This window comes from Mustela erminea, chromosome 14 (genome assembly GCF_009829155.1).
Source record: "Mustela erminea isolate mMusErm1 chromosome 14, mMusErm1.Pri, whole genome shotgun sequence".
NCBI lineage: Eukaryota > Metazoa > Chordata > Mammalia > Carnivora > Mustelidae > Mustela > Mustela erminea.
The window spans coordinates 60,911,743-60,939,570 of record NC_045627.1 but is presented as its reverse complement, the minus strand read 5'-3'; the positions used below and the strand labels follow the sequence as shown (position 1 = coordinate 60,939,570).

Genomic DNA, 27,828 nt, shown 5'->3' with positions numbered 1-27,828 from the left:
GAGACCCACACAACAACTATGTCTCATAAAACCCTCCGTGGATCCCTATCCCTTAGCAGAGACATTCCTGAGTCTGACCTTGGTCTGCGTTGTCCATGCTCTGTCTACAACCTGGATCTCCAGCCCCGTTCCCTCTCCTTTCCTCCAGCCAAACAGAATGACATCGTGTCTGTACAAGCCTCAACTTTCCCTCTGTTCAGCCTTTTGTTCCAACTGTGCCCTCTGCTCCAGGTCCCCATTCTGTGAAGAAAGAAGGGAAAGCCAGTGACCCCACCAGAACCCTATAGCTGGCGTGCTCTCATGATGCAACTTACTCAGCACGGCTGCCGGCTTGGAAGGCCTCCTGGGTTGACAGCACTATGAAAATGGGCCTCATGTTGCGCTTGAGGTGGAAAGAGCTCTATTTTCTCCCCATTTTCTGACAGGCCCCTGGCCCCACCATGGGAGCTCCCAGAGGAAGTGGCAGCAGCATCTGGGCTGTGTGCGGGGTAAGGAGGAAAGAGCGCATTCTTCGCGGAGAGAAAGTCCTTCTGTGTGCATTTTATTTGCAGATAGAAGAATGGGAGCTCTGAGCAGGCATGGGCCAAGCTGTTCTATGAATGGGACCCTTGAATTAACATTGCCGAGTTTCCTAAAGCAGCTAATCGGATTAGCTGTGTAGTGAAGGAAGTACTTAGCGGGACACACACACAGACACACACGCAGGCACGCACACACTCTCCGACCGTCTTGCATCGTCTTCAGTGGGATGGAGCAGAGCCCGAGAGCCCCGTTTCTGAGTTTGGAGACACCTCTTCTGCTAAACACACAAGGTGGAGGGCAACGTGCTTGATGTTTTGGACTTTTGTTTGTTTGTATCTTCCCCAAAGAGTCCAGGAAGCCAGGGTTGCTCATTCCCATCTTCACAAATGTCTGGAAACCTAGAGAGGAAGTCTCGCCTTGCCATTACCTCCATCCGGATGATGGCTCTGATTTCTTGGGCTTTGTCATGAGGACTTGGAAAGGGGAGATGGTTGTAATGACTTATTGGCTCCGAGGGCAGCTGATGGCCCCGTCTTGTCTGTTCTGAGCCACTGGGCCATGTCCAGCTCTATTTAAGAAGCCAATTTTCTTCTAAATCCTCAGTTCCTAAATTCCTGCTATCTGTTTGAGCATGTGGGTGTCTGCGTGAGCCCAGTGGTTTGGGCTCCTGAGTTCAAAAGAATGAAGTAGCAGGCATGAAGGACGTAGGTTGGGATGCCTTGTCTCCCTTCTCTGGGCTTCCTCTCCCAATCCTGAGGACCCTTCCACCTGGTGGATTCTTCAAGCTCTTAGAGTTCCTTTTCTCACTCTGCCCATGACTTGGAACGGCACACGTTGCCATCACCTGGCCTCACCATGCCCACTGAAGAGCCACATGAGATGTTCTTATGGGGACCTCCAGACCTTGCAGAACTGCAGTGTAGAAAGGCTTGGATGTTGGAGACAGGTGGGCCTCAGTTTTCCTCTCTGGCTCTGTATTGGTAAGCTGGGGGGGCGCAGGGTGACTCGTCCCTTATCTGTAAAATGGGTTATTAGTGCCTGTCTAGCAGTGGGATTGAAAGCGTGATAGGAAAAGCACTTAGGCTGGGGCCTGACCCCTGGTAGGTGCCCCGTAATCATAGCTTCCGGGGCTGCCCCTGGGCTGCCCCTTCTGTCTTCTCTTTTCTCTTGCCCACCTCTGTGTCTCAGACTCTACAGCCCCCCGTGAGCCCCAGAATTCTCTGTCATTGCTCTGTGTGCTCTGCACACCCTCCCCGGGGTCTCTGGAGCTGGGCCATCCTTGGGACATCTCTGTCAGTTCCCTAGCCTTCTCCGGTCCTCCTGTGTCAAACTCTAGGATTGCACTGTTGGCCAGAGAGAGACCTGAAAATGGATTGGATGCTAGTAGTGAGGACAAAGAGAATGATACTAGCGAGCATTTGCTATATGCTGCGAATGTCTTACGGACTCTAAACATGTGATCTCATTTAACCTTCACACAACGGTTCTAGGCGGTGGGTACTCTTGGCATAGACACGAAGGCTAGCGTTCAGAGAGGTGTGTAACTAACTCTAATACAAGGGATTATTGGCCAAACCCAGATTAGGACCTAATTCTCAGGTCAAAGGCCCTCCTTTTAGCCTCTACACTCCACTGCTTCTGGAAACAGCTGCTGGCCTCACCACTGATGCTGTCCCCTTGAACTGGGGAGACTGGGTCTCCCCATCAGCACTCTTGAGAGCTGATGGGGAAAGACGTGGAAGAGTTCTGTGTACCATCGAGGCTGCACCTCAGCGTGCCCTCAGTGGTCTCCGGTCATGGTCACTGTGTGCCTTGCCACATCCCCCAGCCTATCCCAGCCATGACTCATCTTAGGTCTTGTCTCGTCTTCTTTCGTTCTGCCGTCAGGCTCTGCTCGAGAAAGGTGCCAGACAAAACACCTGTGGTCTGCGGATGGGGCCACCAGTCTCAGGAGTGCTTGGTGGCCTCTGCGCCTCCCTGCTCCTCTGCTCCCCCCAGAGGTCAGCTGTGGTTAGGACTGTTTGCTTGAATGCAGGATGCACTGAATGTGGGGTACCAGCCCTGTGAAAGAGATGCTTGGGGAGTGATGCCCGCAGTGATGCCCTCGGGCTCGGCAAGCCCTGACCGCCTTGCAGGAAGTGTCCAAAAAAGGCATCATTTAGCCATGTGGCCGAAAGCTTATCTTTGCGGTGCCCCTCACATAAATTCGCAGAGGGAGAATGTGGTCCTTAGGTCTTTTCCATGCCCAAGAGGGAGTGCCAGCATTCCTGCTCACTCTTCCAGGGCTCCTTTTATCCCTTCTCCCCCCGAGACCTGCAGCCCCTCCCCGCCCCCAGCTGGCCGCTCCCATCATCCCTGCCCTCCTCTGAGAATTCTCCTTGCCTCCTGGGGTAGAACTTGATCTTTACTTGCTGAACTCCTACTCTGGCGTGTGTCTGCCTCACAGCTCTCCTGACCCTCTGACACCAACGTTCCGTCCCTCCCTCCTTCTTTCAAGTAGCAGATGCTAACGGGGGACCCCTTCTGTGCTCACTACCAAGGATGCCCACTTTCTCTTCTGGCATTCAAGAGATGGAGCGTTAATGATGGATGTGATTATGGCCATGTTTTAGGGTATGGGAAGAATGGGGCAGCCTAGAGTGGGGGGAACTGAGATCCAAAGCCCCTGCTGGTGTGGGGCAGCCACCGATCTCCCAGAGGAGGTGTGGTCCAGTAGGCAGAGGGAAGGCCCCAGGTGACAGCTGTCATCCAGGCAGGAGTTGGTGTTGGGGATCCAGCCTGGGGCACAGGGCCTGCCAGGGGGCAAAGCAGGGCCACCAGGAGGGCAAGAGTGGAGACCCAGGCAAATAGCATCAGAAGGACCTTTAGTCGAACTCATAGGAAGTTCTCGTTTTGTGCTGTGAGCTTGGGAGGACAAGGCAAGGACCCCCCCCCCCCCAATCCTTCTGGGGCATAAATATTAGGGAAGATGGTAAGCTGGAGACTTAGCCCGAGAGAATAAAATGAAGACAAGGGTCAGAAATTAGGCAGGAGCACACAGATCCAAACCGGGTCAAAGGTAAAGTGCTGCCGAGACCCTCCCATGTTGAGCCTAAACTCTCCACATCTACCCCCACCCCCACCCCTGACCTAGGACAGGCCTGGCCACAGTGTAGGGCGGGACTGACCCCACAGACTAGAGTTAACAGCCGAGAAGGGGAGGGCAGTGGGGCAGGAGTTGGGCAAGGCCTGGCAGTTATTCTGCCCATAAAGTCTTCAATTTAGTAAGATGATTTGAGATGATGAAAAGGCATCTGATAAAATGCACATCTGTTCTTTGGGAAGAAAAAAAGAATGCAACATAAGGATTCTATCATCTCATTCCCTGGGGCCTCATTCAGAGGCTGACTTATAACTTGGATTGAAGCCAGAGTTCGCTGTGAACTTGAAGTGTTGGGAAAAGTAAATTCACCTTTCGGCTGATTTTTGTTATGACTGCATTTCTCAGAATTTGGGGACACTGGGCGGGCAGTCCACTTGGAGCCACAGTGGGGTATGGGGCTGGGTGAGGGAGGAGCAGTGACCACCCTTGGGCCCTCATCCAGGGAGCCACAATCCGGGGCCCCTCATGAGCCTTGAATGCAGGAGCCTGTGTCAAAATTGGGAGATCTGCTTGAGAAGCCAGGACAAATAAGATTTAACACCTGGTATTGTAGGCAAAGTTCTCTCCGTTTCAACTTACAGATTCCCCCTCAAGATAGCTCAAGTGAAGAATTTACTTAAGAATATATTCTCAGGGGGGCATCTGGGTGGCTCAGGTCATGATCTCAGGGTCCTGGGATTGAGCCCCGAGTCGGGCTCTCTGCTCAGCCAGGAACCTGCTTTCCCCTCTCTCTCTGCCTGCCTCTCTACCTACTTGTGATCTCTCTCTCTCTCTGTGTCAAATAAATAAATGAATAATCTTAAAAAAAAAAACAAAAAAAGAATATATTCTCAGGGCCACCTATAGACTGAAATAGAGAAGAGCCAGCCTCTTGGGGACTGGAGTAGGAATTGGAGAGAAAGGAGTAGAGCTGGCCCCTCTTCTCAGGGACCACAGAGTGCCTTATTTTTGCGTTTGCCTCTTCTTGTACCTGACCCATCATGGCCGCCATGCCTGAGTTTCCATCATGATCCTTAGCTCAAGTGTCCTTTGCTGGATGCCTTCAGTGCCTCCCTAGGCAAGGGGCTGTGGAAGTCCTAAGAGTAGAAGGAGTCTCCCAAGGAGAGAGTATAACATGAGTTGACCTGAGAGCTGACAGAGCCCCAGGGAGGTAGGTGGAGGCATCAAAGCTATGATGGAAACAGGTGAGTCTGTGTCTGTCACTCCAGAGAACAATGAATGATGGAGCAGCCTGCCTTTTGAGGAGGTGATGGGTGAGACCCCCAGGAGTGGAGCTGTGGAGGCAGCCCCTTTTGGGTTAACTTGATCTTGGGGCCATGCCTGGTGACCTCACAACCACTTTGCCATTGATATTATTTCCATGAGGAAATACTTTATGAGTTCCCATCAGCCATCTTAATACATGGGCTCTGGGAGCACACCCTCACGGGAGCAGGGGATTGCCAGTAGCAGAGGAGGACCCAGTCGTTGTCCCTCAGTTTGGCTATCAGAAAGGCAGTGCCTTACCTCCCTAGACATCATTCTTTGGTTCTTCATAATCTGATTCTGTTTCTTACTGCCCTTTAACTGGGTCTGTCTTTGTTTGTATTTATTGGATGGAATTCTATGTTGCCTGTTTTTAACTTAAGTAGTAGATCTTGGGGCACCTGGGTAACTCAGTGGGTCACTCACCTTTAGCTTGAGTCATGATCTCAGGGTCCTGGGATTGAGCCCCACATTGGGCTCTCTGCTCAGCAGGGAGCCTGCTTCCTCCCCTCTCTCTCTCTCTCTGCCTGCCTTTCTGCCTACTTGTGATCTCTCTCTGTCAAATAAATAAATAAAATAAAATCTTTTTTTAAAAAGTGGATCTTAAATAGTAGACCTCGAGAGCAGAACAAAATGAAATAAGTCATCCTTGCTTATTTATGCTGCCTTCCAATCGATCGTTCTAGTATCAGTGACCTAGACATAAAAAATATTCCCCATACTGACTTAAGAGAACCTGGTGGTGAATCCTTTTGGACAAAATAAAGGATGTTTGTATCCAACAAAGAATCACCCCCCAAATATTTTTTTAAGTTAGTATTTTGTTTTCTTAAAGCTACGCACCTTTGCTTTTGTAATTGGCCCTTCTAGATTTTGTCACAGTGGGAAAATGACCTCTGTCGCAAATGTCCTTTTTACTCAAGTGTCTTCTTCTTGGGTGTGATAATGAACTCAGTTGTTTAGGACAAAAGGCCACAGCCCTTCAAAGTTAGCTGCTGTGACAGACCTTGGCCATGTCACTTTGCTTCATGGGACTTTACTTTGCTTATCTATAAAATGAAGCGTTGCATTCTAAGCTTCCTGAGGGCCACAAAGGCATCTGTTGGTTCTTTTGCCAATGATAATCTGGAAATGTATGGAGACTTAATGTGTGCTCTCTGCTGCATGCACCGCTGCTTAGAGAACCACAGGACCTTTGGCTCCTCCTTCAGCTGATGACTCCTGGAACTTCAGAATGTTCTGCTCAAATTGTATCGAACCTGAGATGCTCCAGTGGGCTCCCTTAGGCATGGGCAGAAACCTGGCTGTGACCTCCCTACATCCTTTCTTAGAAAACAGCAACACACAACAATGGGCAGGAGAGAGGTCAAGAGAGCCGAGACGGTCTCCCACGGCAAAGCCACCAAGCACTAGTGACAAGTGGGTGGGCCCAGAGAGCTGCAGATGCAGCCTCAGGGGCAGCTGGCGGTCCTGCCAGTGTGTTTGTGATGAGACTCCTGTTTCCCCTGCATTGTGCTAACCTGTGGCTGATGTGCAGGATGGCCGGCGCAAAATCCCATTTCTCTGGGGGCAGTTTATAGCGAGGTCTGCAGGTCATTATTTCTGTGGTTTCCAAGGAGGTCCAGGGAGAGGAGGTGATGATGGTGGCGGAGCTGCCAGGGAATTCTCCTCCTGTGTTCTGGTCATCTTATTTCTCTTCGGTGTCCTTTAATGAGCTTGTTTGCCCGCAAACAGTGAGTGAAAAGCCCCAGCTGGCCTTGGCACTGAGCTTCTAATTCGCTTCCGCTACTTCTTGCTTTCTGCTTCCCAGGTTCTCTGCTGCCCTCCTGCACCCCTAGACCTGGGCTGCCATTGCCCGAGGAAGGAGCTCCCGTCTCTTCTGACGTTGGCACCCCCTAGAGGCATGGCTTTCCCATTCACTCAGCTGCCCAGAGGTCCTAAGCCTTCAGCCCACCAGCCAAATCTGGTCTGCAGATGTGTTTTGTTTGTTTTGTAGTGCTCACATTTTTAAACTTGCTGCCAACATTTGAAAAAAATCAGATTTCTCATAAAAATCCGGAACTAACTCTGGCTTCTCTTGAAAAGTTGGGAGATCTGGCCACGCTGATCCAGAATTTCCACGTGGCAACAATCAATGGAGTTGCATAAGGATGGGTTGACCTGCGGAGGAGCACGCGCTCTGTGGCTTGCCACAGACCCCACTAGCCCTCTTCATCTCTCCAGGCTAGGCTCTTGCACTCTGATGTGTTGCTTGCCTGGCCCCCCAGCTAACATCTGAGTTTGCATACTGGCCAGTGGGTAAAGGACACCATCCTTGGGCCCCAAATCAGCTCTCGTGGCATTGATCATGTCGCTTCTCTCTTCTCCACCAAGGAAGGAGTGTCCCAGAGCTTCAGCTGTTGCCTGGCAATGTGAAAGAAGATCTTTCTTTTGGAGACTCTTTTCTTGAACTTTCAGTCTCTGGCACCTCCTTGCAATACAGCGTGCCCTGTCTGGGGCTCTGCATGGCACTGAGGAAGAAACACAGGAAAGGGCAGACAGGGCACACTCAGGGCCTTGGAGGGCATGTTTTATGGCCCAGCAAATGCCCTGGCATCAGAACAGGGTCTTTGTGCCGTAGTGAATCAGTGAGATGGAACCATTAGTAGATATTAACCTGCTCTGAAGCAAAGGGGCCATTATACTTCACCGACAAATGCCTTCACCTAGAAAAACCCTAGTCACATTAACCTCTGTTTAGATTGTTCTATGAGGACACACATGTGCCTCTTCTGAACTTCTTACTGCGCAGTGAGACTCCTACCCCTGGTGTCTAGGTAACCCTTTCTTCAGCCTCTGGGGTTTCCCCTTCATTCGCTGCTCCTGTCACACAGTAAGGGACAGAGCCCAGAGGCAAAGACCAAGAGCTGGGGGTTAGACCTCCCAGCTCTGCTGCATGCCGGCTGCTGACCCAGATCAAGTACTTTACATCTCGGGAACTTGGTTTCCTCACCTGTAAATGGGGACAACAATAGCAAATCCTCACCCCCTGCAGGTGCAGTGAATATTGGTTGGGATAACGCATGCCAACATTCGCTAGTCCCGTCCCGTTCAACTTGGATGGACGTATTTGTTAAGCATGTGTCACGAAAAGGAGAGGTCATAAAGCATGGAGGAGGGGATACTTCCTGGAGGAGGCAGAGCTGGGCCTGGGTATTTTGACGAGGGCTGTAGCTGGAAGGATTGTGCGCTACGGGGGGAAGGCAGAGGTTGAATGCTGTCATTCAGGGGGAGCTTGGCAGGGAGAATGGAGTGGTGCGGGGTGGCTGGTGGGCTGGTGGGACATGGCAGGTGAGGGAGAGAAGTTGGGATGATGCATTGGGAGCACACTCTGGTGGGACTTGGGCTGAAGTGTCCCCCCATAGGCTGTCCTCTTCCCCGCCCCATGGCCAGCAATGTCTTTGCCCCTTACCATCCTCCTTTCCCTCAAACTCTTCCACCCCTTCTCTGGGAAGCCCCCGCATGCCCTGATCTCTTCCTTTCCTGCCAGGCGGGGCAGTGAGCTCTGTGAACTAGCATGTGTCTGTGTGTTCCTAGTACCTAGTCCTGTGATGTTCACCGAAGTGGCTGCATGAACAACTCTTCACAAAGGGAAAATTCCATTTCCCCCAGACGCAGCATAATTGTTACCATTAACCTCATTACTTTGCCACTTAAATTGTTGGGAAAATGATATCTCATTTTGCTTTTATTTTCATTTCTCGGGGGTAAACGTCTGTATAATTACCTACCGGTTAGATTTTTCTTCTGTGGCGTGTTCACCAACTTCCTTTATCCAATGTCTACTGGATACAGAGTTTTTCTCATTGAGTTGCTTGAACTATTTGTATAATAAGGATTGTACCCACTGTCACCGTCAGTCTAGACATCTTCCCCTGTCTGGGTGATTTGTTTCCAATTTAAGGCATTTATCTTTCTGATACACAAATGTTTGAAAGTTTTTAAAGTTGAATGTGTCAAACCAAATTTTTCTTTTTCTTATGCTAATGAACATATAAAATTTTTCCTTCTATAACTTTGGGAAATAATATTTTTTCTAATGTTTTCCTATGGTTGGTTTGTTTACACTTCACTCTTTCTATCCATTTGGGTTTTCTCTGAGGGTAGGTTCGATACCCTTCCCCCTAATTTCTAAATAATAAGCTCAACACCGTCTACCGCATATTCTTTCCTGGTGGTTTGGCGATATTTTCCTTTATCATGTAGTGTGTGTTTTGTGTTCCATTCACTTATGTGTCTTGTCATGTTAGTTTCTTCGTGTGTTTAACATTTGATGGGCTGTGTTATTCCTCATCGCCCTTGCTCTGGGTTTTGTTGTTGTTGTTGTTGTTTTTTTAAAGTCTTAGATAATCTCACTTGTTTATTCTTCTAGGTGAGTCTAGGAATCACATTTCTACAAAAATCTAAGAGGACCCCAGGAAAATCTTCTTAGAATTTGCATCATGTTTGCATTAAATTCTTAACTTCCTTTGGAGAAACTGACCCATTTATATCATTTACTCACTCCGTCCAGGAACATAGAATTATTCTTCCTCACTTACTATTATCTTTACAGATTGCAACAAAGTATGTAATTCTCCCAGTGCAGTTAGACACATTTCCTGTTAAAGTTACCCCAGGTCTCTTGCGTTGACTATTCTGTTGGGTCATCTGAAACGTTCCTCTCCAATGGCCTATTTTGGCATGATGACTGTGGAAGGGAGTGCCTTGATCACATCTCAGACCGGACTTGGGCTTTCCTCTACCTGCTTCTCTTAGCCATCTGTGCCCCAAACATAGCAGTGTTTGGAGTGCCATCACCTAACGAGCTCACCTAAGCACCCTCCTCTCCATTGCTATGGTCTGCCTGCTTGAGGATGTCTTCACTTCTTCTTTGGAGTCCCAACTCCATGTCCTCTGGCCTCCCTTGCCTCCCTCCCTCCCTGTCTGCCAGGACCATCCCAGGCCTGGGATGCATCATGGAAGATGGAGCTGGTGTTTTAGAGGGTGTCATGGAGGCAGGCAGTTAACACACAAGCACAAAACCAAGATCCTTGTTGATCATCTGAATTTTTACCCCCGTGTCTCTCTAGTGCCCCACCACTGACACACCTGACCACTCCCTGCTTTAGAAGCACCCCTTCAGAAGCTTCTAGAAATCTATGCATGGGAGAAGCCCCCAAATCACCCCATGTTATAAAAGCCTCACTGGAGCCTGGGATTGCATCTGAGTTTTGCCTCTTTCTGGCTGTGTGACTGAGGATGACTTAGAGTCAATGGTGATCATAGTAATCGTGGGAGTAGCTAACTCTGAGTGCTGGTTTGGGGCCAGCCTTGTTCTATGCCTTGCGTGTATTCGCTCTCTTAATCTTCATAACAACCCTAGGAGGTGAATCCTCTTACCCTCACTTTATGGATGAGGAATCTGAAAGAGCAAAGCGTTCAATGACTTGTTCAAGTTCACACAGCTAGGATGTGGTGAAGTAAAGGCTGTATCCGAAGCCCTCTGGCCCTGGCACTTACGCTGCAGGCTCATCTTGCAACCCCCCCCCCCACCCCGATTTCCCGGAACCTCAGGCAAACAGAGATCAGGTAGGCGGGAGGTAGGCTGTTACGTTCGTGCTGCCTGACAGACCTCCCCAGGCACTGCTGTTCCCTGGTACTGTCCTCTCCCTCTGAGACCCTGGGCTCCGATGTGGGACCTGCTTGGCCAGTAGAACCCTAGAGAGCGTGATGGAAGCAGGGGCTTGTACAAAGCAGTGGCACACTGGGACGTATCGTTTTGGAATGCTGCCTCTTGGAAGCATCCTGCCCATAGGAAGTCCAGGAGAGCCATGCTGTTAGGAAGCCCAAGAGGACTGGAAATAGAGGCCACATGGAAGAGAGCCGAGTCCCCAGACATGCAGCTGCACACGAGCCATGTGCAGTCCTCCCCCAGCCCTCTGAATTCTCCCCGCTAAGGCCCCAGATGCTGTGGAGCAGACAAGCCAACGCCACTGGTTCTCTGCCCCCAATTCCTGGCCCACAGACTCAGAAGCAAGCATAAAATGATGATTTTAAGCCACTCTGTTGAGAGGGATAGTTTGCTCTGCAGCAATAAATGATGGAAACAGCCTTCGGAGAAGCCAAGGCCAGGCTGGGTGTGAAAGGCCTTGGGCCACGTGTGTGAGAGTCCCCAGAGCCCAGGCTCAGGAGAACACTGGAGGCTTGAAGCCAGGTGAGCAGCAGCGAGCACTTTGAGATCACACCTAGGCTAAAGGTCTGGCCTCATTCTAACAACAATCAGGGACCAGGAAAAACGCAGGAGCCGGCATTCAGGGTAGGAGGAGGGTCCAATGCCAAGCCGAGTGGCTGTCTGGCTAGAGGCTCTGGAAAGAGAGCAGCTCTAATTTGCGTGATGAAGAAGCCGTCCATGAGCTGGCCCCTGGAGCCAAGCAAGTCCTGAGGCCTCATCAGCCAGTGCTCTAACACGGGTGGGAGCCAGGTGACTGGCTGGAGAAGGGAGGGCCGGATCTGGGAATCGAGTACCTAGCACTACCTGAGGGAAGAAGGTTCTGACTGGCCCTCTCACTCCTCAGCCATGAGTTTTCCTTGCCTTCCATCTTGCCAAGGTGCGGACTCATGACTTTTTCCTTCCATGGTCAGAACAGAAAAGCAGAAAATACCACAGGCCCACAACATTTCCATCTGCAGAAACACAGCTCTGTTTCTTGCAACTATGTTCCCTGTTCCCAGCAGAGAAGGGTTTTCCTGGCAGCCGCCTCTGTGTGTGTGTGTGTGTGTGTGTGTGCATACATGTGTATACGCACGTGTGTGTGCAAATGTGTATGACAAAGTCAGAGCACATGTCATAACCAAGTGTGTGCTATAATCTAGCTCTTTTTGGGTGGGGATCCCTTTGTTTCCTGATTATAAAAGTAATCACAATTTGGAAATTTCAAAAGGTATGTAGGAAAATAAAATTCACCCAGACGTCACCGACCAGAGATCATCACGATGAGCCTTGTGGGTATTTCCATCCCAGTCTTTTCTCCGCCATCTTTTTTGTGATGCTTTTCCAGGAGAGATGGGATCATACCCAGTTCTATTGGAATCACCCTGAGCATTATTTCCTTACCTGTTTTTTGATTTACAATATGAACATTTTTCCCACGTGGTAAACTCTCTTCTAAAACAGTTTTTGAGGTTACATAGTGTTCCATTACATAGTAATTCATTTTACTACCCCCCCCATTGGGGGTGTAGTTAGCACAGTCTTTATTGTAAAAATGTGGAGATGAAACAGTCTTTGTCTTTATTGTCAATCAGTTCCTTTGTGCCCATATCCAGAAGTCATATTCTTGGGTCAAAGTCATTTTACTGCCTGTTTTGATACATCTTGCTAAATTACCTCATAAATGTTACCAATTTATATTCTTGCCCCACCAGCAGTGTATAAGAATTCCCTTTTTATTATACACTTGCTGATATTAAATCATTTCATTAACGAAAGCTGGCAATGATCTTTTAACTCATTTTCCCTTTCCCTTCTGTAGCATTTGAAATCTGGCATAGATATAAAATTTACTTGGCACCAAATTGCTGAGGATTGCACATTGATTACCATAGTGGTTGGTTGACTAGTTCATTCCCAAATCAACCTGTTAAGGGGTCTTGGCCCCCCCCTTTTTTAATCTAATGAATAATGAAAACCTCCGCCGAGCAGGTGTTTCTTACACTGACGGAGGTGGGCAGCTATGTCATCTGTCAGCCTGGCCTGAGATGTTCACTCAGACCACACTCACACAGGTGTGGGCTAGAGGGCAGAGGAACACGGGTTCTGGAGTCAGATGGGCCAGACCAGTAATGCAGATCCCATCACTTAGCCGCTGGGTGAACTCCAACAACTTACTGCTGACCCTCTGTTTTCTCTTCTGTAAAAGAGGAATAATGTTACTTACTCATGGGATTGCTGTGCATATTACATCTGACCAAAGGGCATGGTAAATTAAGACTGTTTAAGGCATGGTTGTGAGGATCAGAAAGGCTTACAGGAGCTGGCCATGCATTCCTCAGGCCCTCCTGCCATGCTGCCTGCTCTCAGCCCTGGCTCCAGCCAGCAAGACTCAGTTTTACTTGCTGGATTTTTGTTTGCTAGTTTCTGCTTTGGTTGTGTTTTGGTTTTGTTTTTTCGCTGGAGTGCTCTCCCCAGATGGAGGAGAGTCTGGGTCTCAGCTCAAATGCCATCCCTGGGCTCTCATCCCCCATTGCTCTTTCATAAAACTGTTCTGATTTCTTCAAAGTGCTTCATCCCTCCGTGGAATGATGTCATTGTTTATTGTTGATTTTTATGCTTTGCACGAGAACCATGAAGGCCCCATAAAGGCATGCCCTGGTTGTCCTGTCTTTAGGAGCCCAGCCCCGTGTGGCCCAAAGCAGACCCTCAACCAGGATTTATTGAAGAGACTAGTAATAAAGCAATTTTTAGGATCTTGTGCTAGAGATTTTTAAATTATTATTATTAGAGTAAAGCAAAGCAGTTTCATGATAGATTTACCCACCTCTGGTGCGTCATAGCTGTAAATACAGGTGTATTAAAAGTGAGTAAATGGAGGGGATGCCCAGGTGGCTCAGTCGGTTAAGCATCTGCCTTGGCTCCTGTCGTGATTCTGGGGTCCTGAGATCAAACCCCATGTCAGGCTCCCTTCTAAGTGGGGAATCTGCTTCTCCCTTTCCCTCTGCTGCTACCCCTGTTTGTGTTCTTTAGCTCACATTCTCTCTCAAATAAATTTTTTTTTTTAAACGAAATAAAAGTCAGTAAATGGAGAGTATAGGTTGCCTGGCAGGGTTACTTCAGTGTGTGATGTATATTAAAGCATTTGACACCAGAGTGTCTGGAGAGAATCTCAACCTTTCTACCCAATGGCTGTGTGTGTCCAATGATATCTTAACTGCCCTAAGCCTCAGTTACCCTGCATATTAAATGGGAATGATACCTACCTCAAAGGGTTGGCTTGAGGATTAAATTGATTTACGTCTGTATAGCACCTGCAAATAATCAACACTTTAAAAATGATAGTTATTCAGCATAGAGGTTCCTCAGAAAGTTGAAAATAGAGCTACCCTATGAGCCAGCAATCGCACTACTGGGTATTTACCCTAAAGATACAAATGTAGTGATCCGAAGGGGCACATGCACCCGAATGTTTATAGCAGCAATGTCCACAATAGCCAAACTATGGAAAGAATCTAGATGTCCATCAACAGATGAATGGATAAAGAAGAGGTGGTATATATATACAATGGAATACTATGCAGCCATCAAAAGAAATGAAATCTTGCCATTTGCAACGACCTGGATGGAACTAGAGGATATTATGCTTAGCGAAATAAGTCAATCAGAGAAAGACAATTATCATATGATCTCCCTGATATGAAGAATTTGAGAGGCAACCTGGGGGGTTTGGGGGTTAGGGAAGGAAAAAAATGAAACAAGATGGGATAGGGAGGGAGACAAACCATAAGAGATTCTTAATCTCACAAAACAAACTGAGGGTTGCTGGGGGGAGGTGGGTAGGGAGAAGGTGGTTTGGGTTATGGACATTGGGGAAGGTGTGTGCTATGGTGAGTGCTGTGAAGTGTGTAAACCTGGCGATTCACAGACCTGTACCCCTGGGCTAATAATACATTATATGTTAATAAAAAATAAAAAAATTTTAAAATCATAGTTATTCTTGTGTTTAAGAAAACCAAGGACTACGTAATGTTAGATTCTATGAATGAGGGATAGAAGGAATAACTGATATCAAGTTTTGTCTATAAAACCATATTAATGAATATTAATTCATAGTCATTATGCATGAACATATATTCAAATGATCAGTATTGATCTTTGGGACAAGGCTCTGTCCTCCTGGGCTTTGGAAGAGCCCATCTCTTTTTGCTTAGATGTCTTTGGATGTATATAGTTAATATTTCATTAATTATGGTGGAGGAGTGTTGTGTATACATCAATGTCTCGTATGATGCATATAATTAAGCTACTTTTTGTTGGGAGCGGAAGAAAATTGGGCTTTCCCAAAGAAAAGCAGCTTGCTCCCAAAGTTGCTAACAGATTGCTTCTTAATTGAACTTGGGAGGTGAATTATATGGTGAATTAGAAAAAAGAACAACTCTGAATTTAGTGAATTGTTCTATAAAGGAAACTGTGGGATTGAATTGCAAATGCTGGATAGAAACATTTCAGCCTGGCCCCATGCATCACGGGCCGTTGACCTCTGCTGTGTTTCAGTGAGAGCGTGAACAGCCCTGTAGCTCTCTTTTCAAGGCCTGGAGGGCATTCTTTCCCAGAGACCAGCTGTAAGCCTGGGTTTCTTATGCAAAGGAGACGTTTGAATAAGCCCCTGTGACTAATGAAATCTACAAGGTCTCTGCATAGCCTCTCACCGAAGAGTAATTAACCAAAGATCAAATACGGGCGTATATATGTATTTTTTTTTCAAATATTTTTTGTCTTGCAGTTACACCCAAGGAAAAATATAGCCCCACACCCTGAATGCTCCCTCCGCCCTTGTCCCCAATCTTTGTCTCGGGCAGGCTATATTTTTCTTCCTGTTCCATGGTGCCTGGGGCTGCTGTTCCAGCCACTGTCATACCTGCCTTACTCACTTGCTAGCTTTTACTGGAAGAGAGCAACATTTTTCATTGATACAGATGTGAGAAAGGAGTTTTGTTGTTGTTGTTGTTGTTGTTTAGTGTTTGATGTGTTTCCAGCTCCACATCTTCATTCCTGGGGAGCTTGGGAAGGAAGAGTTTAGTTGTAAGAAAATTTAAGATAAGGCTTCCTCTTACAGGTTCTCTGAGTCGAGAATCACAAGCTTGGCTGTACCTTAGACTCCCCTCAGGAGCTTTTGAAAATCCTGAGGCCCAGCCCAGGCCCAGACTGATTCAATAAGAACCTCTGAATGGGTGGGTCCCGGCCTCTGTGCTTGTTTGTCTAAAAAGCTTCCCAGGTGATCCCAAATTGCAGTGAAGGTTGAGAACCATTGTCCCAAGAATATCTGCTTCCCTTTCTCCATAAAAGCTGATGAAAACCATTTGTTCCATCTGTTAGGCTGAGTTAGAAAAGATTGAGTTATCTTTTTAAGAACTGTCTACCTGACTCGTCCATCCGTCCATCAGTCCATTCATCCGTCCATCCCGTATTTTACTGAGTGTCAGCTATCTGCCGGGCGCAGTGTTCATTGTTGGACAAGACAAGGGCCCTTTCATCAAGATGCTAAAAACTAGAAACCAAACTGAAGGATCCTCTGAATGGACAGGAGAGGTCCACACCTTGCGGTTTGGGACGTGAATCAGCCCGAGCCCTGCACGAGCACACAGAGTGCTGCTAACCTGGGAAGAACTGTGGGACAGTGTCTTAGAGGAAGTGGTGTCCCGGCGGAAATTTAAAGCACCACTAGGATCCGGCCAGCGGAGAGGTGGGTGTGGCTGAGGAAAATAGAAATGAAGGTGCTATAGGTGAGAATGGGTGCTGAGTAGGACAGCAGGGAAGTAGCAGGAAGCCCCAGGGCACCAGGCAGGAGAGGCCTCAGGGAATTAGAACTCATCCCAAGGGCAGTGGGGAGCCTCAGGAAGGGTTTCATCAGGGAGAGCGACCCTGGCACTGCACTTGTTCTTTCTGGTCCCGAAGCTGAGGGGAAGGAGTAAAGATTTGGAGGGTCGGATAAGACACCCCCCACCCCTTCATCCATCTCCCTTGCTAACCATCTCTGTTCCCTCGAGACAGGCAAGTCGATTCACCTTTTGGAGCCTTGTGTCCTCCCTGGAAAATGCGGATGGTTATGGCTGTTTTGTCATTGTGTCTTTGTGAGGCGACAATCATTAAACACAATACAAGGAGGGCATTCAGCCCTATTCTTAGTGCGTGTTCGGCTCCATCACTGGACTTGGTAAACACTGATCCTTCCCCACCTCTAGCTACTAGGGGGCCCGTTCTTGCCTCAACATCAGAGCTCGAGCTCCTTTTATAGCTCTGAGCACCAGGGGGCCGAGTGGGTCAGAAGTCCTCCACCCCGGCCCTCCTCTGCCCACTGCAGAGCTGAATCTCTGTCTCTCCTGGCCTCTGCTCCCTCAGCCACAGCCTACAGCTAACCCTGAACCCAGGCTGTGCCCGGGGGTCCTTCAGCTTTCGTTTGTTCGCCTCCCTCCACCCCTTTCGCAGGGGCCAAGCACATCTAAACTGACCGACCTTCTCTGCGGGGCTGCTGCTGTGTGGAGTTTCCTTCCAAAAGCCAGCCTCTGAGTCCTCTCCTGTCCACTGCTAGTAACCCTGGTCACATTCAAACTGGTGCAGTTCCAGAGCCCTCTCGTGTTCTCTGGCTCTCGCCTGGATCCCTCGGAATAAAAGCCAAATCCTGGAAATGGCACCACACAAGCTAACCCTCCAGACTCTCCACTGCCCTCTGGCCACACTACCTACTACTGTCTCTCATCTGCTCCATTCCAGTCATACCTCCTCCCTACCACCAAGCCCGCACTCCCACCCCAGGGCCTTTGCACTCCTTGTTTTTCCCAGTTTGAAATGTTCTTCCCCAGTCTTCGGTAGACTCTCTCCTTCACACTCTCCAGGTTTCTGCTTTTCCGTCTCCCACGAAACAGTAACCCCTTAACCCTAGACTTCCTTTTTTCCCCCCACCCTCATTTATTTTCTTTGTAGCGCCTCTCAGCAACTGACTTAAATATTTAGTCGCCTATTTGCTTATTGTTTTCTCCCCTCCCTTCCATCAGAATATAATTTCCATGAGGTCAGGGTAGAGTTTGTTCTGTGTTGTATCCTGAGCAGCAGAAACAGCATCTGGCCTGTAGCAGGTGTTGGATAAATATTTGTTGAATGAGTTAGTGCCTAAACAAACCCATTACCTCATTTGGTCTTCAAAACAAACAGCCCATTTGACAGATGAAAAATACAAACGCCCAAGGTCTTAGCCGCAGTTACGCAGCAGAGACGGAGCTAGTCCCGGAGCTCTGGCTTCAGGCTCCCCCTTGCTCCTCACATGCCACATTCCTCTGCCGGCCTGTGATTTTCATACCATCGGGATTTCCCCTGACCTTCAGCCCGAGAGGAAATGATACCGCAGCTGGAAGAATACCCAGAGGGCTGGGAGCTGGCAGCCAACCCCCCGGCAGCTGCAGGGAGTGTGTGAGCGGATTCCGAGTTGGCCAGAGAGGCCACAGAACGAGCAGGATGAAGGCCCGCAAAAATGTCAGCGCGCGCCTGGTCCGCCGCCAGGGTCGCCGGCAGGAGAGGGAAAGAGGCGGGCTGTGTGGTGGAGGCCCGGCTGCGGGGCCTCAGGGCCGGCTCCCCGGGTTGTGCCGCGCCAGGTCATTGGGTCACCTGTTTGGGACCTTACCTTGAGCATTGCTGGAAGCCTGTGGGCTGTGGAGCACGGGGAAGATCCTCAGGCTTCTGACCGGGAGACGGCGTCCTGAGCACGACCCTGGGCCACTCATTTTGTGACTTGATTTTCTCCTCTGTAAAATGGGGTTACACTCCCTCTGCCACAGAATGTTTAATGAGGGAGAAACAGCTCTGTAAGCTGCAGATTTCTAAACAGATGCAAGAAATTATTTTTGTATAAGTTGATTATACTGTAGGTGCTTGGATGTGGTTTCATATGTACAATAGTCTCTTCTGGACATGGGCTCTGTCCTCAGATCTGCTCCCTGGTGTCACAGCCCACCCAGTTGTTCAACCCCCAAATGTGGGAGTCACTGGGGACCTCTCTCAGTCCCTCGTATCTAATCCATCAGGCTCCCTGCTTCCCTGCATGCAACTATATTCCTCATATCCCTGTGGATCTGGCCTCCCTCGCTGCCTGGTTCCCCCTTGCCTACCACGATGAGCCCCTCCGTGGGGCAAGCTCATTCCCAGTCCAGATTCTTTCCTGGTCCTGGCCCAGACCTCTGCGTCCATGGTCAGGGAAGGCCCCTTTTGAGCACTCTACCTTATCCTGCATCCAATCTTCAGATTTTCGGAACCCACAATGACTTTGTCCTTTTGTTCTCTTACCTTGCGTTTCTCGTCCCGCTACCCATTTGACCCATCTGTCTTAGCTCACTGCTGAGTCCTCCGGCTCCTGGAACCGCACACAGGTCCAGCTCACCGTAGGTCTAACACTCATGGCTGATTGGCCACCTTCCTGGTGGGGACAGATGTGAACCAGGTTTATGCACAAGGGCTACTCGCAAATAAAGACAAGCATGCCTGTCCTTGACCGAGGCCGTGTTTGCAGAGTCTGATATATAAAGTCAACAGAACAATTTCTAAAATGAGATTCACCCCAAAGAGAAAACCCAAATGCCTACTTAAGCCAAGGCAGTAGCTGACCACATCACGTATTTAAAAGCAGTGTTGAGGCTCCTCGCTGCATTCAGAAGCTGGTGTCCTGTTTACATGCGATGCGGGCTTCCTAATGGGGGGGTAAGTGCAAGGAAGCTGACTTCCAGGTTGACTTTGGGATTTGCCTCCTAACTTTGTATATTTGACTCCAAGTACTCTTGAACTGACGGAGGAGAGTAATACATTTCTAACTGGTGAATTATGTGCGTGGTATGAAAAAGCGGGTTCTTTTCCGCCCTAGCATCTAGAACGGTGCCCCGCCCGTGATGGGCTCTCAATCAACCCGTGTTGTCAAATCTTTCCTGCTCTGCCAGGGATCCTGGTCATCCCCCAGGGGATCAAGTTTGCTCCCGAGCTCCTGGTGCTCCTACAAAGAAGGTTGATGCATCCTCACTTTTCTTTCTCGTTCCTTTAGGTGGACTGGAGGAACAGCCATCTGAGGGCTGGGAGAATGCAACAGCTGCCAACACCAGCAGTGAGGAAGCTAGCAAGGGTAATGTAAGGCCCTCCCAGGCCTTTGGGTCTTTTACTTATTTATTTATTTTTTCCCATTTCAGCTGTGATAAATTTCACATAATATAAAATTTCCATTTTAACCATTTTAATGTGCATAACTTAGCGACATTAAGTGCATTCACAGTGTTGTATGACCATCCCACTATTTCATTCCAGAAAAATTTTTGTTCCATAAAATTTTCATCACCCCAAAGGAGACCCCACAGCCACTAAGAAGTCACTCCCCTTTTCCCCCTGCCCCTGGCTTTGCACACCTCTTAAAAATTTTTTTACCTTTGTCGTGAGGTGTGCGTAACCTAACGTTAACTGTGGTCTAAAGTGTTTAGCTACCAAGCGGATTACCTTTGTTGTGAGGTGTACGTAACCTAACGTTAACTGTGGTCTAAAAATTTTTTTTATTTGAGAGTGAACGAGAGAGAGCATGCGCATGAGCAGGCAGAGGGGCAGAAGGAGAGGGAAAAGCAGACTCTGCTGAGCAGGGAGTCCGATCCGGGGCTCGATCCCAGGACTCTGAGATCACGACCTGAATGGACGGCAGATGCTTCACCAACTGAACCACCCAGGTGCCCCAGCTTTGAGAACCTCTTATTCCACTTTTTACTTGCTATCTTAGTGGACTAGGAGCACAAAGTCTCTGGGCACAGGGGAGTGTGTGCTTTTGTTGAGGACGGACTGGCTGAGGGTGGTGTTTGGCTACTTAGGGACGGAATGGTCTTCAGTCTGGCTTTGACCTTTCTCACCGCTGCTTAGCTTGTGAGTTGCAACCCCCAGGGGCTGACAGGAGGGATCATGGGGCTTTGGGGACTAGACATCTGAACAAGAACAAGAACAAGTGGGCGTGGGAGGCAAGGAGGGAAAATAAAGCTAGGATGGGAGCTGTGGAGAAGGTGTAGCCCAGAGACCTTGCGAGCTGCTGGGGGAGGGGGCTGGTGAGGTTGTGCCCGCCTGTGGGCAGGGACACTCATCAGCAGGTGCCTGCCTGGAAGTCTGTCTGTCTACATACTGACGCTCACACGTGTGCGCCTTCCCGGGGTTGAGAGGAGGGCGTCTCACTGGAAGCATCTCCATGTGGAGGAGTTTTTCCCGCTCAGAAGCCATGCTGGCTGAGAGAAGCTGCTGGGTGGGCTTCTGTCTGGCCAGCACCCTGCAGGAATCCGGGCTCGCTGCTGCCGATGATGCTTCTTCTACATAAAATAAATGCAGGGCAGAGGGAATAAATTTTGTTTATTGAAGTAGAGTTGACACACAGTGTCAAAAGAAATAATTTCTTAGAATCTTCTGATCTACAGTCAGATGCGTTATCCATCCCACCACTGGCCCTGTCAAAAGGAATAATTTTTACATGCCAGAATCCTTGTTTTCAAGGATGCCTATTTAGGGATAAAGTAGAAATCATTATTTGCTTTATGTTTTCGCTTTAATGAATGCTATTTTGTATTTTATACATACATATGCATATATGTCATTTCACACAAATGCATACGTGTAACGGTACCATCATATCCTTTCTTAATTTTTTTTTAAATTCGTTTCCCTTTAATTGGGCTACCTTCCTTCCTTCTCTTCCCCACATCTCGCTCCTCTGCCCTTCCCCAAGTAACCCCGGCCGATGCTTCTGTGGGCACCCTTCGTATTTTCCTCCATGCACGTGTGTTCACACAGACACTTCTGTAGGGATGTAAACACACGTGCAAATATAAGCTTCATCATTTTACAAAACGGGATCCTATTCGATACGTGCTTTTTATGAATCCTGCTTTTCTCACTCAGCAGTATGTCATGGGAAAACCCCTGAATAACGCACTGGTGATAACTTCGGTTTATTCTTCTGAATATTTTGCAAAATATTCCTGGCGTGGATGGGCCATAATTGAGCCAATGGTTCCCTTATCTATTAACATTCACTCCCTGTCAAGTTTTTGCCATCACGAGCAATGCCACAGTAGACGTTCCCAAACCTAAATCCTACACATTTGGGGTGTTTTTAACAGGTGTTCCTGGAGTGGGCTTAAAGCTGCTCACATTTCCAGAGTGACTTGTGAGTGTGCCCCTCTCACCCCATCCTCTCCAGCACTACGTGCTCTCTGTTTTTGATAATGTAAATAGGAGTTTATTATTACTGAATTTGGATTTCCCTGCCTGCTGCTGACTCCCAGCCTCTTTTCCTGCCTTTGCCAGTGACATAGGGGTGCACTTCTGTGATCTGCCTCTTCCTGTCTTTGCCCATTTTTCTGTTGGGTTGCTGATCCTCCCCACTTACCAGTTTGGCCTCTTTCAGACAAAGGCAGATCCATCAGCTCCCACGTCGCACCCCCTCCTTTGTCAAACGTACATTTGTTTCTCCCTCTCATAGCATGTTGCTGGGACCATGTGCAGGGCTTCCTTGAAAATCTGTGGTTTCCTGCTTTGCTTTTTCAAAGTATTTTGACTTGTGCTTTCTCAGATTCCCCAGACATCTCGTAATCTCCATGGCACTCTGATTTGGCCACGGATGACCAGCACATTGTGCCGACAATGGAGCCTAGGAGGTGGGACCGAAACTAGAGGGGTTTGCTAGCACCGCAGTAATGTAGATGCTACACCTGATTTTTCCTTCCTAAGTGACGTATCGTTGCCTAAAACCACTCCCAATCTTAGTGACTTCAGACAGTGATTTGTTATCTTTCACGATCCTGTGGGTTGACTGGATTCCGTGGAGTGTTTCTTTGGCTGACATCAGCTGGGTCACTCACTTGACTGCATTCATCTAGCAGCTGGCCTGGGCTGGCCTGGGTGGTCCAAAAAAAAAGCTGTAGTCACATGGGCCTCCATGTGGCTCTTCTCGCCACATGGGTTTTCATTAGCTGTCTAACTTGCCATTTTTTACAATATGGCGGCTGGCTTCTCAGAGGGAAGAGCCAGAAGCCACCAGTCTCTTTAAGGCCTGAACTCAAGAGTACCCAGAATGCTCCTTCTGCCATAGTCTATTGGTCAGACAAGCCAAAAGGGCTGCTCAGCTTCAAGAGGAAGAAAAGAGATTCCACCCCTTAATGCGAATAGCATCATGAGCTCACGGAGAGGAGAGCTGTGGCCATGCTTAGAGACCAACTCCAGCCTTCTCTCACTGCCTCTTACCTGCCCACCAGCAATGGACAGGGTCAGGGTTCATAGTATTGCCTCCTTTGTTGGTGTAAAATGACCCAACCAAATAAACTTGGACCATCAGACGCACGTGGGTTTGTACTTCAGCTTAGCCACTTAGTAGTTAGGACCTCAGGTAAGTGTTCACATGAGGTTTGGAGAGAATTAGAAATATTTATGCAAAGTGCATAGCCAGGTGTCTGGAATTTAAGAGGTACTCAGTGACTGTAGCTTCTCCACTTTTTCCTCTTTACCTCCACCTCCAAGAATAATGTTATGCAGCCCAGGAAGGACACCCTCCACCTCTGGACTGGGATTCCACAGCTGTGCAGCAGCTGCACAGAAACACAATTAAGGGAGACCGGAAGGAATATGGCTGCCGCAGCTCATTACCATGCCGCCTCTGGTAGGTTGCCTTGTGCCTGGCACCTGCACAGAAACACGAGATCTCCTTGGGCTTTTTAAGGAGGACAGTGAAAGCACTGCCCTAGCCACCATGCCTCACATCCCTATAGTGGGCTAAATCCTAGTCTGCAGACCGTCCAGTGACCCCGGTTTTTTTTGAACGAGAGTCAAGGCTAGGCCAAGTTTCTCCACACCGTATTGCAGCAGCAGACGGACACATCTTTAAGCATCTCGGGCAAGCCTGATGGGGAAGGAGACCCTTGGCACCCTCAGAGGTGAGCCGCAGGCAGGCCGTTCTAGCCTGTCCCTCCATCCGATTCATCTCTCCAGGGCCCTGTCAGGCGCCAGCGTGGGTGCTGCTTGTTTTGTTTGAATTAAAGATAAGACAAGTTGTGTCAATCTCAGATTCCCCTTTCATCACAACCCGATCCCCTCCCAACACCCCCAGAAAAAGAGACCGCCCAAGCAGGAGAAAGGATCTGAGGGAAGCCCCCTCCCCACCACGGCCCCCTGGCTTCAGCAGCAGGCTTATTTCCTGGCATTATGTGGCTCCCCTCAGCCCTGACGGCAGGGATTTGTGCTCCCAGCTCTGGGAAGGGCGGGGAGGTGGGGGGCGGCTCAGAGAATTGCTCACTCAGCATCCCCCTGGCAGACCGTTTGGTCCGAGGAGTCTCCCTCCCCTGGAGATGAGCGCTCAGCCTGCATTTCAGGGCTGCTAATGGGATTAATGAAATGGAGTGTGTAACTGCTCCTCCAATGAAGCTGTTGACTGTTATGATAGAGCCCGATTTCCAGAACCATCTTCATAGATGAGAATGGACCTTTCACTCCCAGTAACAGTTCCTAAGGGCTTTGTGCTGCAGGAAATCACAGTGGAATCTTGTTTGCCCTGTTGGCACTTACAAAGCACTGCCCAGCACGCAAACCCCTGAATGTCACTAATGTCAGTAATGGGTGTTACCACTGAACCTAATTTTAGGCATTCTTTCTAGCCCGTCCCCAAATGCAGACCTGGCTAGCGATTACTGAAGCTCGCTTGGAACCCTCACCATGGCGGGCGTTTGACATTCATTACCTGGTTCAGTAACCACAACACCAGCATGCGGCAGGAAGGAAGATTCCGAAGGCAAGAAGAGTGTCTTACCCAAGGCCACACAAGTAGCAAATGGCAGCATTTATCTTGAACCCAAGCCTCTCCAGACCCTAAACAATCCCCTGCTCTTAACCTTATCTATGGTTCTCAAACGTCGCTGTGCTTTGGAACTACCTGGGAGCTTTAAAAACTATCATGCCTGGGTTCCACTCTTGTTTGATTGAGTGGCAATCTCGGGGTAGGGGGCGGACACCAGAATTTTTAAAAAGCTCCCCAGCCGATTCACATGTGCAGCCAGGTTCGAAAACTGTCATGGAGAATAATTCAGTCTCCACTTTCACGGAGGGCCTCCTCAGGGAGGAGGAGCCTCTCCAGGTTCGCAGGCCAGCTGCTATGTTGCCCACCACCCTGGGGTGGGGGGGTGTTGTGGACGGCTGGACTCTCAGGATGTTTGCTCCCAGTGTGGGGCTGACCAGTCAAATCATGGAAAATTCCCAGTGCCTCACTTGAGAAGGCTGGGGTGGGCCTAGTCCTGTTTATGACACGCCTGTGCCTTCCGCTGGAGATGGAACCTTGAAGATCTGTGGCCGCAGAGGACAGGGTCTGCTCCCCGAGCCAGAGAATTTAAATGGACTTTATCCCCCAGCACCCCCTGCCTTCCCCCGCAGCGTGTTAAATCCTTTCAGATGCCCCTGAGCTCCTCTTCAAATGTAGGACTCTTGGCCATAATCAATAATTACATCCTTCTCTGTGGACTCTGATTCCAGATAGTAGTAATCCAAGAAAATCCAATAATGACAGTTGCATTAAGATCCTTCTTCCAGGCTCAGCAGAACATCTGTTTAGACATATTTTTAATCGGCAAATGCTTCCTGTGTTGAGTCCTCGGCAAATTAAATTTCTCACTGGACCGAGGGGGGAAGCTGTCATTCAATAACCCATCTCTGGAAATTACAGCCCCGTCTCCTTCCAGGTGCACTTCAGATTTTCCCACGCTGACTCGGCCGCAGCCCAGCCCTTGCCAGAGCGGCCCACGTGCGGACGCAGCCCAGCTTGTCTGAGAAACATGGGCTGTCTCAGCGCTGGTCCCTCGACTAGGGGACTATTTCTGCCCATTCTCCAAAGGAGAGTTGGCGGCAGAAGAAAATTAAGAGACTTGTTGAAAACCCTCTGGGAAATGAATAATAAACTTCCACTTGCTACATCGCTGCCTGTGATTACTTCAGACATGATGATTCTCAGGGTTTAAACATTAAGGGCCTTAGGGCTGCCAACATTTTGGAGGTGTTTCCGCCACGGAATTGTTTGGACTGTTGGGCTGTTTATTTTTAGAATAACTCTTCCATTCTTTAATTAATTCATTCAGACTGCAAAAGCGGTACATACTTACCAGCAAGTAGGCGCTGTTCTGGGTGTGCCTGGAGTACTGAGCAGGCCTGCCGGGATGGGTGCCCTCCCTGGGGAGCTTCCCCGCTGATGGGGGCAACTCACATTTGAATGCATTTGGATGCAATTTGTTGTCTGGTGTTGGCATAGCTGCAAAGGCCCAGCAGGTAATGTGGCGGGGGTGTGTGTGGACTATATAGGACAGTGGGAAGTGGGGGAGAGGCTCCCACAACCAGGACAACCTATGCTGTACCTATGGTGAGCAGGTACTACTGAACTCAAAGGGGTTGTAAATGATTGAGGGAACGTGGGCCCAGTGTTGCCACATCTTTCTGTCTTTAAAGAAAAACTAGAAAATCTGGATCCTGATGTGAAATCCCTTGATTTGTAAAAGTTGGCTTCTAAAGTGATATTAAAACAACAACAACAACCAAAAAAAAACCAAAAAACCCATATTGTGGGCCAAAAGTGTCCAGGCCAACCAAAGCACATCTGTGAGTTGGGTTTATCCCAAAAGTTGCAAGTGTGTGACTTCTGATCTAGAAATTTTACCAGTAAAACAATTATTTTCATGTTTAAAAGGTATTACATGACAGGCTTCTTGTTCGTATGACCAACTGAATTATTAGGAACCCCCATACAAAAACAGAACTGCTGAAAATAATATATAACCTTCCCAACATCCCAAATAAAAGATACAGAGTTAAGAACAAAGGATAGAAAGAGAAATTTCCATGATTAGAAGAGAAGAGGGAACACAAATCCACAGAATTAAGCTTCAGATGGTGGCAAGAATGTGTAGAGGGCATTCAAATTGGGCTAAGATTTGGGGGACGGGGGCTGGTGTCTTCATGCCTATAAATACAGGAGAGATGGCCTTGGTCCATGTGAAGCACGAGATATTGCATAAACAATGCACACCCTCAAAGGGCTTCATACTCATTAAAAAAGAGAGAGAGTAAAAAAAAAATTCTGCCCAATGGTTAAGAGGAGTGGCAAGAAATCTTGTTCTCTTTCCTAGGCTCTAAGTGTGGGTAAAAATATATCATCTATGAGAAACTGAATCTGAAATCCTGTTCCCCATGTTGGTATAAGTTCTCAAATTACATTTCCTAAATATGGAAACCCTAAACTTAGAAATAACGTAAAAACTGATCTAGGACCCTAAAATCCCCACAGCACCAAAAAAAAAAAAAAAAAAGGCTCACAGTCATAATTGATGGCATATGGGGCTCTTTTAGAAAGGAATGATCTCCCATAAAAATGAGATTTAAATAAAAACATTAGGAACACAAAAAGTTAATCCATTGAGGAGAATCAGCAGAGACAATAAATTGGAGAATTGGTACCCAGAGATATAAGAATAATAGGACAATCTGAAGGAGATTAAATAAGTATATATAACAAAGGAACCAATGGAAGAATTTGAAACTATAGTAGAGAGGAAAAAAGAAATGACAGATTTAGAAGCCATTAGGGCTTTTAGAAATGATAAATATATTGTTGAAACTGAAATTGGATAGTATATTGAACACAAATGAAGAGAGAATTAGTGAAGTAGAAAATAGATCTGAGGAAACCACACAAATTTCACCATTGAGAGACAAAGAAAATATGGAAGAAGGGAAAGAGACACAATGGGTAAAGTGAGACTGTTAAGCACATAATTAGTAGAAATTCTTGAAAATGAGAGAAATTTCATAGGGATATTGGGAAAGAAGAGGCAGTGGTCAAACAGATGAGGAATTAGGATATTCCACGGTTGAAGGAAGAATTGTACTGGGTCTCAAGCAGAGAATTCATATAAATCCATATTTAGACAATTATAATCATGCTGAGAAAGACAAAAAAACAAAAGAAGGAGAACAGAACAAAGGATAAGACTGATAACAGGTGAAGAAATGACCATCAAACTATAAGGATATCTCCTGTTGTTAATAATGAAGACTGAAGTATACTGGAATACTGTCTTTGAAGAAAAACATCTGTCAACTTGGGATT

At 48.1% G+C, this 27,828-nt stretch overlaps 1 protein-coding gene across 2 annotated transcripts in view; it reads left to right on the top strand.

Annotated features, from left to right (window-relative positions):
- TLL2 (tolloid like 2) overlaps positions 1–27,828 on the top strand; it is a 118,039-nt gene that overhangs the window by 28,951 nt on the left and 61,260 nt on the right. For both annotated transcript variants that reach the window (XM_032313404.1, XM_032313403.1), the window contains one exon: positions 19,723–19,800. In XM_032313404.1, coding sequence (XP_032169295.1) covers positions 19,723–19,800 — 78 coding nt within the window. The remainder of the gene's footprint in view (positions 1–19,722; positions 19,801–27,828) is intronic.